This window comes from Lampris incognitus, chromosome 9, assembly GCF_029633865.1.
Source record: "Lampris incognitus isolate fLamInc1 chromosome 9, fLamInc1.hap2, whole genome shotgun sequence".
NCBI lineage: Eukaryota > Metazoa > Chordata > Actinopteri > Lampriformes > Lampridae > Lampris > Lampris incognitus.
In genome coordinates, this window is record NC_079219.1 from 28575098 (window position 1) to 28588546 (window position 13449).

Sequence of the window (13449 nt, forward strand, 5' to 3'; positions counted from 1 at the left end):
GAAAATGAAATGGGTGTGTGTCTGCTTTTTTAAATCATTATTGTTGTAAATATGCTTTGATCAAATCCACAAAGGTCTTCGTCTGGAACATCCCTGAAGCGAAGCATCATTGCTTCATTCATGTTTACTTTAGGTTTTGAATAACTTGTGGATAAGGAAAACAGATCAAAAGGACTTGTGCGCAGTTCGTTTGTCTCAAGATTTTCATGACCCGTAACACCGGTTTCCTGTAACGAGTCCATTTATAAATAATATACTAAACCTTGCTTCTTTAATGTATTTTCATCCAGACATTCCCTGTTTCACTTTATGGGTGGACTATAACACAAGTTTTGGCCAGATATAGATTTTCAGATATATTCTCTTTTGAAGTAACTTCTTTTCTTTTTTTTTTGTAGAATTGTGATGTAATCTAGAAGCAAAAACTTGCCTGGAGTTATATTTCACTATTGATTACATTTTTGTTTGCTTTGCTTCTGTGATCCATGAATTGTTGTGGATAAATAAGACTGTAATCGTTTGAAAGTATTTTATTCATCAGGACTATTTTAATTATTTATTTGAAGTGATGAAAAATGTGAAATTGTTGGGCTATGGAACGTTCGATCCAAAATAAATAAAGAATTAAAAAAATTCTTATCTATTATGCAAGTGAAATATGTGTATTTTACAATTTATTTCTAGCTGTATGCTTTCACCAGGCTGTTGTGAAAATGTGTGCATATGAAAGAGCTTCTTAAAATGTAATAAACTTTACCTCGACTCTTGCTATCAATATTTATGATCACATAAATCAAGCAGCTTAGCAAAATTCAATTTGGGAAAAAAATAATTTGCTTTGCCCAAAACACTTTTCTAACAACATTATATTGCTGCAAAACTTTGATGTTAGAGGGCCCATCACTGAAACGGATTTCTTTGTTTTTTCCTCTTTCTTTATTGTGTTGCAAAGTTGGATGTTGAGGACCCCCTGCTTCTTCTCTTGTAGAACGCTCTTCATTCAGTGATAAATGATATGCACACAGATCTATCTATCTGTCTGTCTGTCTGTCTGTCTGTCTGCCTGTACTCAAAAACACGAGGCTCAGTAACTAGAGTGCCATACAGTCTCATAGACGATAGTGATTTGTTTTACCATTTACATAGACTAAATTGTTCTCTGTTAGCACAGCCAAAGGAGAGCGTGTCAAATGATGTACATACTTGGGAAATAAAAAAATAAAATAATAAGAGAATACAGGAAAGATTGATTGTGTGTGCATTGTAGGAGTATTGAGGCTGTAGTGGTTTGTTAAGATGGTTATGTTCTCGTGCAATGATTGCTGGTACATGTAGTAACAGCGGGTCTGGCTTTCTGAACAGAAATAAACCCTTGTTTTATCTTTGGAAGTGCGTTAACACCAAAGTGGTTCAAGATCTTTTTTTGGGGGAATTTTCCCCCTTTTTCTCCCAAATTTGTACTTGGCCAATTACCCCACTCTTCCGAGCCATCCTCCCCTCTGCTAATCCGGGGAGAGCTGCAGACTACCACATGCCTCCTCCAATATATGTGGAGTCGCCAGCCACTCCTTTTCAGCTAACGGTGAGGAGTTTCGTCAGGGTGACGTAGCACGTGGGAAGATCACGCTATTCACCCAGTTCCCCTTCCCCCCAAAACAGGAACCCCGACTGACGTGAAGAGGTGCTAGTGCAGTGACCAGACCAGGACATATACCCACACACAGCTTCCCACTCGCAGACACGGCCAATTGGGTCTGTAGGGACGCCTGACCAAGCCGGAGGTAACATGGGGATTCGAACTGGTGATCCCCTTGTTGGTAGGCAACGGAATAGACCGCCACACTACCCGGATGCCTGCGGATAAAGATTTAGCAGAGAATATAGACCATTTGTACTTCCTGGATGTGCACATTATGAGCAGTGAAATTTCCCTTTAAGGAACTGCACTGATATACTTGCAAGCCCATATTGAATGTAAATTTTTACTCAGCCTCTTTGTTCTACCTATGGTAGACTATTCTATGTCCGCTCCAAAAATAAACTCCATGTATACTGTTCTCTCAGCTGGCCCCAAAATGGTGCAACAAACTCATGTCCTCCATTAGAGCTACAGACTTGTTTATTTCTGTCAAGAAAAGCCTAAAAACTTTTAAAAGTCCTACCTTAATCCTGGTCTCTGAATGACTCTCAAACTGATTTGTGCCATTGCTCATCTAATTTTATTCACTTTCTGCTATTTATTACTTGCGTCAACTATAACTCTTGTGCCCTTATGTTATCTACACTTCACATGATGTGCTTTTGGCAATGATGTATCTGTATCGTAGACAAATTGTGGCACATATCAATAGTATTACAGACTTTATGATACTGATATGTGCCATTGTCCAGCTACTTGTTAATTTTATTCTCCTATCACTTGTTATTGATGATCTAAGTCACTCTTGGACATGATGTCATTATTATTTAGTGCGTTATTATGCCTGTTAGTGAGATACAATTTATCTGCTCAATGCTGACTCTTGTAATTGCTTTTGATAAAAGTGTCTGGTAGTTGCTAAATTAAGATTTAGCTTACTAATGATTGCTGGAGCAGCCCTCTTTTCACCGTCTCATTGGATAACATTTTTTCCCCACAGATGCAAGATTTTTATCCAGCTAGGAGAAATTAATTTTGCACCTAAAAGAAACCTGCCTAACGGGGCAAAATCCAAATGTTATTGGTTCCGCAATGGAGTAATCACCATAACATCCCCATTCGATTACACATCAGAGGGATTCAATCTAATTTCTGAAGGCCTTATGGTGGATCTCATATTAGGAGATAACACAGAAAAAACAATGATTTGATAAAGGTACACAATTTCAGACACAGGCATAGGTGCTACTCTGAAAAGCAGTAACACCCAAAGGAAGAGAGAAGCGATAATGATTTTGGGCTGATACAAATTAATGATGCAAAGCAACTTAAAACAGAAAAAGTTTAAATGCCACAAAAGGAGAGGCTGTATCATTTATCATGCAAAGTCTGTGAGCAGGCACAGCAGCTTTGTAGGCGGGCCTGGTCCACTAAGGCCTGCCTATAGCGCCAGGTATGTTGTATACACAGTGAACTAGACTAATGAACTAGGCCAATGAACAGACTAATCAATGAAATCCTCTGGTGTGGAGACTGGTCGGAAGGAAAACCTGCATGTTCTTGGCTTTCCATGACACGATGTACCTGTACCTAGATGGTAGGTGATCTTAGATTAAAATGAAAAGATCCTGGCTCCTCTTCTTCTTTTGGCTTGTTCCCTGTTTTTCAGGGGTTGCCACAGTGGATTTGATAGTTTCCATCGATACCCTATGAGGACACGGCACCGATGGCGGTCATTGTTAACCTGGGCCTTGACCGATCCAGTATGGTCTTGTCAATCTGCATAATGATTTGGCAAAATTTTATGTCGGATGCCCTTCCTGACACAACCACTAACCCTATGGAAGGGGGTACAGGTAAAGTGCTGGATGCCATCCCAGTATTCATGGACTTGCACCCATGCCTGTCGCCTTTATCAGTCAATCAATCAGGGCATAATCTTGTGACTAAAGACACCCTGTGGATGGTAAAAATTGTGATTTAGTGTGTAGACCCTATGGTGTGTGCTTGTTAATGACATTTTCCAAAAACTCAGCTGATAGGTCCATTACCAAAGCAACAGGTAGAAGTGAATGCCAGTTGTGTGCGTTCTGCTGGAGAGGTACTTCAGTCACAACTCCCTATGCTCTCAGTGGTTTAAAGCCAGTGGGAGGCTGAAACACAGAATGGTGTTATATTATCCATCTGTAAATTTCCCCTGTATGGAAAATGCTGTGAAATAGTCAGGGTTCTTCTTTGAACAAAACAATAATAATGTTCCTGTGCTCCCTAAGTGGGGCATTACACAAAAAAACTATAATATCCATTCAGACTGAGCACCTGTTTGGCCTGTAGCCCACTTGGTTTTTTCTGGCAATGATTTAATGTTACTTCAGAAATTAATCTGAGAAGGGTACTAAAAACAAATAAGCGATGATAGTGACTGTCAGACCCCACCCGTCCACCTCAACCCCCTTGACTGATATTACTGCAGAGCAGTTGAAAATAATTTGTAAGCCTCCTGGCCTGCGACTACCAGGGGTGTGACCTGTGGATATTACACATAGGATTCTGAATGCACCGTCTCATCCCACCCACCAGGGCATCGCTCTTGATGGAATGGGTGTCAAGGAGTCCCACTGCTCACATTTGCTCTGCCCTGCGTGTTGTCCCCGGAAAATATCTCTTTCTTTGGGCCGTCCAGAATATTACAGAGGAGCTTGTATGAAAATTTCCAGGTTTTCACTTAGAAGTCCAAATCTGATATGGTGTTTCAACCACATCAGGGAACCTTATGCATCCTCTTTCAGTGTTTTTTTTTACTTCTCTGATCTTGTTTTGAGAAGCAACTGAAAGAACCTACTCAGCCTTTTGGCTTGGCTGGCAAAATTCATGGATGCATTTTTTTTTATTGCATCATGGTGTGCAACTGCAGTGTACCCCTCCTGATGGGTCACAGCCCTACAAGCCACCAACCTTTTCTGTTCTTTTCCCTGCTGTTCTGCTCAGCCAATAATTAGTTCCCCTGTGGACAGCCCCCCACCCTGGAAAACTGGGCTAAGGAGGGCGGACTGCACTGCGTGACATCAAAATATGATACATTGAAAATATATAACTCCCACATAGAAATGGACCTGTGAGGCCCCCTCCTTCCTATTTGGAATGGTGCTGGGAGAGAGCTCTCTTGTGAAGGAAAAGCTGGGGCCTTTTTGTTGTTGTTGCATGCCATGGAAGCAAATGAGGATTAGAAAAAAAGAAAAGAAAAACAAAACAAGAAAAGCTGCTAGCTGTGCCGGGCTGCTCCCTGTCTAGGAAAATGTATGTGGACTTGCTGAATAACATCAGTCAGCAAAAATGCAGCAAAAAAGATAGATTAAGATGTTTAGAAAGGTACTCTGTTTTATTAGGTGTTCTGTTAGAGTGCATATGCTGTTGCTTTGTTGACATGTAATCTCAGTGCACTGTGTACCTTCATAAAATACACAAACAAAATAACTTCTTAATAAGGTCACATTTCTAAGTTCTGTTTCCTTGATATATTTAAGATTGCGTCCAACAGCAACAAACTAGTAGTCAAGTTGTATCTTGGCATACTGTGCAGTAGGTGGTGATTATTTACTGCAAAGAACAGCACAGTTCACTGTGCTGTAATTGGAAACTCTATTGAAGCTGTAAATACAGCACCGTTCCTTCTTGCTGCCACTGAGGGAGTTTCTTTTTTCTTTTTTTTTTACCACAAGAGGCACGCTATAGACATCATTCACTGGGCTTATTGTCAAGCAGAGATACAGTGGCAGTAAGACAAATGGCAGCAAATAAATAAATAAAAAAGCAATTCAAAATAGCGAGTGAAAGCAAGAGGGCAATAGAGAACAAGACATTTTCTTCAATGCCCAGCCTCTCTCGTCACGTTGACTGTTGCCGGGTTTGGACAGTCAATAGAACATCTGTGACTGCTGCTGAGAATGGTCAGTAACACATCTTGTTTACAGCTTCGTGAAAGCAAATGGATTTATTTGGATGTACACCTAATTTGAAATGGAGCAATGAAACAGTCTGTTACAATGCAGCTGCCAACCGGTGACTACTTTCCAACAGTAGGGGAAAGTGCTGGATTGGGTGCTTATTGTGCAGGACAGAGTAGTACTAGTAGACAAATTGCACCGCAAATCTTTGAGCAGCTCTCAGTTTTAATCGTTTTTTTGTTGTGTTTTTTTTTGTATTTCCTAGTGCATACATCTTTGCAAAGGGTTAGTAATACAGTGGGTTTTTTTCCACATGGAATCTGTCTTCACCACATTTATTGCATCCACTTTAAAAATCAAGTCTAGAAATGAAGCTTCTAATGTGTCTAACTAAAAACAAGGAAAAAGAGAGATCATTGGAAAGTTGTTTTCATTAAACCTCAAGTAATTTCACTTAATTGCAATTAAGACATTTTTAAATTTTGAGGGAAAAAACTTCAGTGGTGGAGGGCACAGGAGGACTTGAAGGTATGCATTGTTGGAGGTTGCCAGCTTGTGAGCAAACGTGAATATGGGCCTGCTGACAAGTGCAAATGTTTCTCCGAAGTGATACCGTTAGACTCTACCAAGGAGATTCTGAACGACTTTGAGTGAAATTGTGATCTTGTGGAAATCAATAAATAATGTTTGTGTTACAGCTTGTCACCCCTTATCCAGCCTCTGAATTTATAAGAGGGCGGGTATCGCTTGATAAAACACAGGTTTATAACCACGATGTGTTTTCTCTTTTCCTCAACAGGTTAACAGGATTTACAATCCCGCCACCTGTTACCAGTTCCGGCTCCATTTTTTCACTGAGGCTCACAAGCGACTTTGCTGTAAGCGCTCATGGATTTAAGGTAGTCTATGAAGGTAAGGAAGCCATTCTTTCTTATTGACGTTACGACACATGGTCCTCTGCGTCTGTCACAAACAGATGGTAATTCAAATGATTTAAATCAAAAATAGTCTTTGCAAACTGGATTTATAATGAGAAAGTTCAGATAATTTCATGTGCGGAGAAAATGTAGACTGGGTTTCTTCTTCAAGAAAGGAAGGCGTGATCTCACTTACCCCTCCTGATTCCCTGTAGGACTTCCACATTTGAGTTATGAAAACATTAGGCACCTCAATTAAGCAAATTAATCTCATATTTTCCAAATCAACATCCCGCCCCCCAAAGTCCTGAACCTTTTCTCTGACTCCAGAGGTGCCTCAGAAATCTCACAGCAGATGGCAATGGGAATTAGTTGAACTAATGGATGTGCCGAATTATCTGTGTTGAAGCAGAGCTGAGTGCAGCGGGGAGCTGTCTAAATATGAACCGTCCTTCTGTGACTGCCGCTCTCTCTCCTGCTCTCTCTCATCCATTCCCCTATTCCTCATTTATCTTTATTTTTCTTTCTCTCCTCTACCCTTCCTGTATTTCCCCTGTCTCTACTCTTTAGATCGTCCTGTCTTTTCTCCCCTCCCTTCTCTTTCTCTCATCTATTAATGAATTTCTAATCTGCCTTTCTGCTCTCCGCTACCCCCTCCTAGCACTATTCATCCACCTTATTGTATGCTCAACAGTGTGTTCTCTTACTCCTCCTCCTGCACACTCCTCCAGTGACTGTCTGCAACCCGCCCTCTACCCCTCCCCAACCTCACCTGCACCTCTCTTTCTCATGTCCACTTATACATACCCCTTTTGCCCCCCCTTGTCATTTTCCCTCTCCTACCTCCCTCTACGTGCTCCTTCTCATCCCATGCCCCCCAAGTCCGATGCCCTCCCTCGATCTCCATCTGCACTCTCCTCTCCCTCCCTCTCTCTTTTTCCTCTCCCTCAACTCTCTCTCCCCTCTCTGTGTCTTGAGTGTCTCTGTTGGGTCGCTTGGTTGAATTACATCTCACTCCTCAAGGTCCATCTTTTTTTTTTTTTGCTGTGCAATCTTCAACCAAGTCTTACGCAGATTTGGGTGTTAATCACATCTTGAGCCACACGAGGCTTGTCAGATATCTGCTGTTAACACTGAGGAGTAAAAAGAGATGATGTAGATTGCATGTTATTATACCAGCAGCAAAATTCATGTGTGTCAGACTCTTTTAGGAAGTTAGCCAAAAGCTGTGTTTTGGTCACATCGAGTGTGGAACTTAGTTTAGTTTCTGGTGACTGATTCATTCTTAGCTAGCCTCAAATTAAGCTTCAGTGGCCGACGCACAACATGAATCATTAAATAGCTGCTGCTGTGTAGTAAAGTATTACTTACCTCTGGCTGTGGGAAAAAGAGCTGCAGTTGATGTTTTGACCTTGTTATCTTTACCTGTGTGAATGTGAGAACACCCCTGAGTCATTATCATAGTCATGCCAGATGTTGGAGTCATTTTCATAGTTATCGTCATCGTCATTGCCGCCATCATCCTCTATAACGATCAACTCTCTCATCATCACAAACAGAATTTATAACACATCCCATTATGATTGTCGTCATTAGTGCTAGGCATTTTCAGTCAGTGACCCATCTCATTGAAAGATTTGTACTCATCCATAATGCATCTTTGTTCAAACCTTAGTTGCATCACCGTAGCAAAGACCACTTGCACCACCATACACCTTTCTTCCTCATTATGATGATGTGCCTTTCAACAGCATGCCCATGAATATGTATCTGCAAGTCATTTGTTTGACTCGGGATGTGTGATGCTTGTAGACTCCCGGAAATGATTGAATCATGACTGTGGTTAAATGAATTTGAATCTACATGCGAGACATTGAAGGACACGGCCAAATGGAATCTCATTTACAGTTCGTGTGTCAATCATTTTTCAAGTATGCAAGATTGGAAACTACCTCTGACTCTTTGTGGGTTTCACCACTGATTAGTGTCTCTCTCTTAATGTCTGTATCGATGTCTGTCTGATGCCATTGCTTTAACCTGTTCAATGTGGTCTGGCAGGGACATGCTGGTCTGTATTTAATAAGATAGGAAAACATCCATAACTCTCGCTATTGACTTTTTCTATGACATAACCAAACAACAGCCAACAGCTTTGTAGCAGCTCTCTAAAGGATAGACATGGGCCATAAATACTTGCAATCCATATAGTACTTGTAGCTGGGAGTAAGCTATCTGCCTGCCCTTTATTGAGGGATGTGTATTTGCAACAAAAACACAGCACTGTCAATCTACAACTTGTCCGGATACTGCATTTCCACTTGCATCGAATTTTTGTAACTCAAGTGACCCATAAAACCCATGTCTGACTTTTCTCCCTGAACTATTTGATTATTTCCCTGTCTCTTTGTCAATGAAGATTGCCCACTGAGTTGTACATATGCATGTGCGTGCATGACTGTTTGTGTTTGTGCAGCCAAACAGGTGCATGTGTTGTCTATCAGTGGGTCTTCCTCTGTGATCTGATGCGAGCTCAGTCAATGTTCTTGTTCCTACTTCCACAAAAAGCCAGCTAGTAGGCAGAGCAGACAGCCACGTCAGCCAGCTTGGCAAGCAGGCAGGCATGCAGTCTTACACAGATACTCTTGTGGGGATAGTATGCTGCTTCCATGCTCACAAACAGTCACTCAGTCCAATCTCTGTCTTCTTCAAAGGGCTACAGAGTTATTAGTTATACAAGAGACATAAACAGCCCCAGAAAAATCTCACACCCAACTACCTCCTTTGCTCATTCACATAATGTAGTGTGATGCGGATTCTGGTAAGACTGCCATGCTCTATATGTGTGTATGCTACCAGCAGGTTAAAAGAAACGAACAGCATTGTGTGTTATGAATAGTTATTGCTGCTGTTCTTCACTTTTTGGGTGTCATGTTGTTTTTGCTTGGCCTTGGCTTTTGCATAGATGGGCGTTCCATTACTGTCATTTATTTACCAATATTTTGTTAGTGTAATGAATGCATAATGTCATTTTATTTACATAGTAAATTTTACTTGTATAGCCCAATATCACAAATGAAAGCCCAAAAGGAAAGCCCAAAATGTCATTAAGGACACCTGCCACCCTGCTGAGGTCCTGTTCTTGCTCCTTCCATCTGAAGAATGCTACTGGAGCATCAAACCACACACCACCCGTCTCAGTAATAGTTTCTTTCCACAGGCAGTCAGGTTGCTGAACAGCTGACGCACCCATATGTACTTTCTTTTTTTTTGGGGTACTCCCCAGTTGTATCCGGCCAATTACTCTACTCTTCTGAGCTGTCCCGGTTGTTGCTCCACCCCCTCTGTCGATCTGGGGAGGGCTGGAGACTACCACGTCTCCTCCGATACATGTGGAGTCGCCAGCCGCTTCTTTTCACCTGACAGTGAGGAGTTTCGCCAGGGGGATGTAGCACATGGGAGGATCACGCTATTCCCCCCAGTTCCCCCTCCGCCCTGAACAGGCACCCCAACCGACCAGAGGAGGCACTAGTGCAGTGACCAGGACACACACACACATGCTTCCCACCTGCAGACACGGCCAATTGTGTCTGTAGAGATGCCCGACCAAGCTGGAGGTAACCCGAGGATTTGATCCGGCGATCCCCGTGTTAGTAGGCAATGGAATAGACTGCCACACTACCCGGACACCCCTCATATGCACTTTTTTGTTGCATTATCGTGTACTTTTCTGTATTGTATGTATGATGTATGAATTCATTCTGTGTAAATAGTCTGTGTAGGTCTGGTGTGCCTTTGTGTCCTTTGTGTTTCCGTTAAGGCAGAGAGCCAGAGCATAAACATTTCATTGTATTACAATACAAATTATGTGTGTACAGAATAAAACACAATTTACAGAATACAACATTGAAAGAGGATAACAGAATTTTAATGGAATTATAAGATATATGGAGAATATGGTGAGGAGGATGTCAAGCATTGTCCAAATGCCACTGGAACAGCCCAGGCCCTGAGCCACAAGACCACCATCACCATGTAGACCTGGCAGGAGGACAGACTACACATGCACACAGGGGAGACTCACATCACACCATTCACATACACGGGAGAAAAGACAAGAAATTACATTAGTCATACATCGGCGAGAGAGAAGGATACAACGTTGAAACAGGATAACAAAATTCTATGGATTTATAAGATATATATAAAGAATGTGATGAGGAGGATGCCAAGCAGTGTCCAGGTGGTGACAACCATCACCATGGTGAACTGGACTACACATGCACACACGAGAGATTCACATCACACCATTCACATACTACATAGGAGAAAAGACAGGAGAAGACATTCAGAGAGAGAGAGAGAGAGAGAGAGAGAGAGAAAAGACGTGAGAGGAAACAGAACAGTTGCAATAGTCAGTAATCTATTACTACTACTTTTGGCTGCTCCCGTTAGGGGTCGCCACAGCGGCCGTTTCCATTTCTTCCTGTCTTCTGCATCTTCCTCTGTCACAACAGCCACCTGCATGTCTTCCCTCAACACATCCATAAACCTCCTCTTTGGCCTTCCTCTTTTCCTCTTCCCTGGCAGCTCCATATTCAGCGTCCTTCTCCCAATATACCCAGCATCGCTCCTCCACACATGTCCAAGCCATCGCAATCTTGCCTCTCTTGCTTTGTGTCCAAACCATCCAATTTGAGCGGTCCCTCTAATATAATTATTCCTAATCCTGTCCTCCTCCATCACTCCCAATGAAAATCTTAGCATCTTCAACTCTGCTACCTCCAGCTCCGCCTCCTGTCTTTTCGTCAGTGTCACTGTCTCCAAACCATATAACATAGCTGGTCTCACAACCATCTTGTAAACCTTCCCTTTAACTCTTGCTGGTACCCTTCTGTCGCAAATCACTCCTGACACTCTTCTCTACCTACTCCACCCTGCCTGCACTCTCTTCTTCACCTCTCTCCTGCACTCCCCGTTACTTTGGACAGTTGACCCCAAGTATTTAAACTTATATGCCTTTGTCACCTCCACTCCTTGCATCCTGATCATTCCAGTGTCCTCCCTCTCATTCATGCATAGGTATTCCATCTTGCTCCTACTGACTTTCATTCCTCTTCTCTCCAGTGCATACCTCCACCTCTCCAGGCTCTCCTCAACCTGCACCCTACTCTCGTACAGATCACAATGTCATCTGCGAATATCATCGTCCATGGAGACTCCTACCTGATCTTGTCCGTCAGCCTGTCCATCACCATTGCAAACAAGAAAGGGCTCAGAGCTGATCCTTGATGTAATCCCACCTCCACCTTGAACCCATCTGTCATTCCAACCGTCATCCTCACCATTGTCACACTTCCCTCATACATATCCTGCACCACTCCTACATATTTCTCCGCAACTCCTGACTTCCTCATACAATACCACACCTCCTCTCTCGGCACCCTGTCGTATGCTTTCTCTAAATCTACAAAGACACAATGTAACTCCTTCTGACCTTCTCTATACGGCTTGATCAACATTCTCAAAGCAAACATCGCATTTGTGGTGCTCTTTCGTGGCATGAAACCATATTGCTGCTCGCTAATTGTCACCTCTCTTCTTAACCTAGCCTCTATTACTCTTTCCCATATCTTCATGCTGTGGATAATCAACTTTATATCTCTGTAGTTGCTACAGTTTTGCACATCGCCCTTGTTTTTGAAAATCGGTACCAGTATGCTTCTTCTCTACTCCTCAGGCATCCTCTCACTTTCCAAGATTGTGTTAAACAATCTAGTTAAAAACCCCACTGTCATCTCTCCTAAACATCTCCATGCCTCCACAGGTATGTCATCAGGACCAACTGCCTTTCCACTCTTCATCCTCTTCATAGCTGCCCCTCAGTTCCTCCTTACTAGTTAAATGCACTTCCTGATTCACTATCCCTACATCATCCAACCTTCTCTCTTTCTCTCATTTTCTTCATTCATCAGCTCCTCAAAGTACTCATTCCACCTTCTCAGCACACTCTCCTCACTTGTCAGCAAATTTCCATCTCTATCCTTGATTGTCATAACTTGCTGCACATCCTTCTCAGCTCGGTCCCTCTGTCTAGCCAATCAGTACAAGTCCTTTTCTCCTTCCTTAGTGTCTAGCCTGTCATACAACTCACCATACGCCTTTTCCTTTGACTTTGCCACCTCTCTCTTCGCTTTACGCTTCGTCTCCTTGTACTCCTGTCTACTTTCTTCATCTCTCTGACTATCCCACTTCTTCTTTGCCAACCTCTTCCTCTGTATAATTTGCTGTACTTCCTCATTCCACCACCAAGTCTCCTTGTCTTCCTTCCTCTGTCCTGATGACACACCAAGTACCTTCCTAGCTGTCTCCCTCACTATTTCTGCAGTGGTTGCTCAGCCATCCGGCAACTCTTCACTACCACCCAGTGCCTGTCTTAACTCCTGCCTTAACTCCACACAACAGTCTTCCTTCTTCAACCTCCACCATTTGCTCTTCGGCTCTGTCTTCACTCGCTTCCTGTTCTTGGTCTCCAAAGTCATCCTACAGACCACCATCCGATGCTGCCTAGCTACGTTCTCCCCTGTCACCACTTTGCAGTCTCCAATCCCTTTTAGATTGCACCTTCTACATAAGATATAGTCCACCTGTGTGCACTTTCCTCCACTCTTGTACGTCACCCCGTGGTCCTCCCTCTTTTTGAAAAATGTATTCACCACAGCCATTTCCATCCTTTTCGCAAAATCCACCACCATCTGTCCTTCCAATTTCTCTCCTTGACACCATACCTACCCATCACCTCCTCATCACCTCTGTTCCTTTCACCAACATGTCCATTGAAGTCCGCTCCAATCACCCCTCTCCTTGGGTACCCTCTCAACCACGTCATCCAACTCAGTCCAGAATTCTTCTTTCTCTTCCATCTCACACCTAACTTGCAGGGCATATGCGC

At 42.7% G+C, this 13449-nt stretch overlaps 1 protein-coding gene across 1 annotated transcript in view; it reads left to right on the forward strand.

The window, feature by feature from the left end:
* Positions 1-13449, forward strand: part of LOC130118211 (CUB and sushi domain-containing protein 3-like) — a 473370-nt gene that overhangs the window by 34106 nt on the left and 425815 nt on the right. The window contains 1 exon segment of the mRNA XM_056286604.1: positions 6383-6495. Coding sequence (XP_056142579.1) covers positions 6383-6495 — 113 coding nt within the window.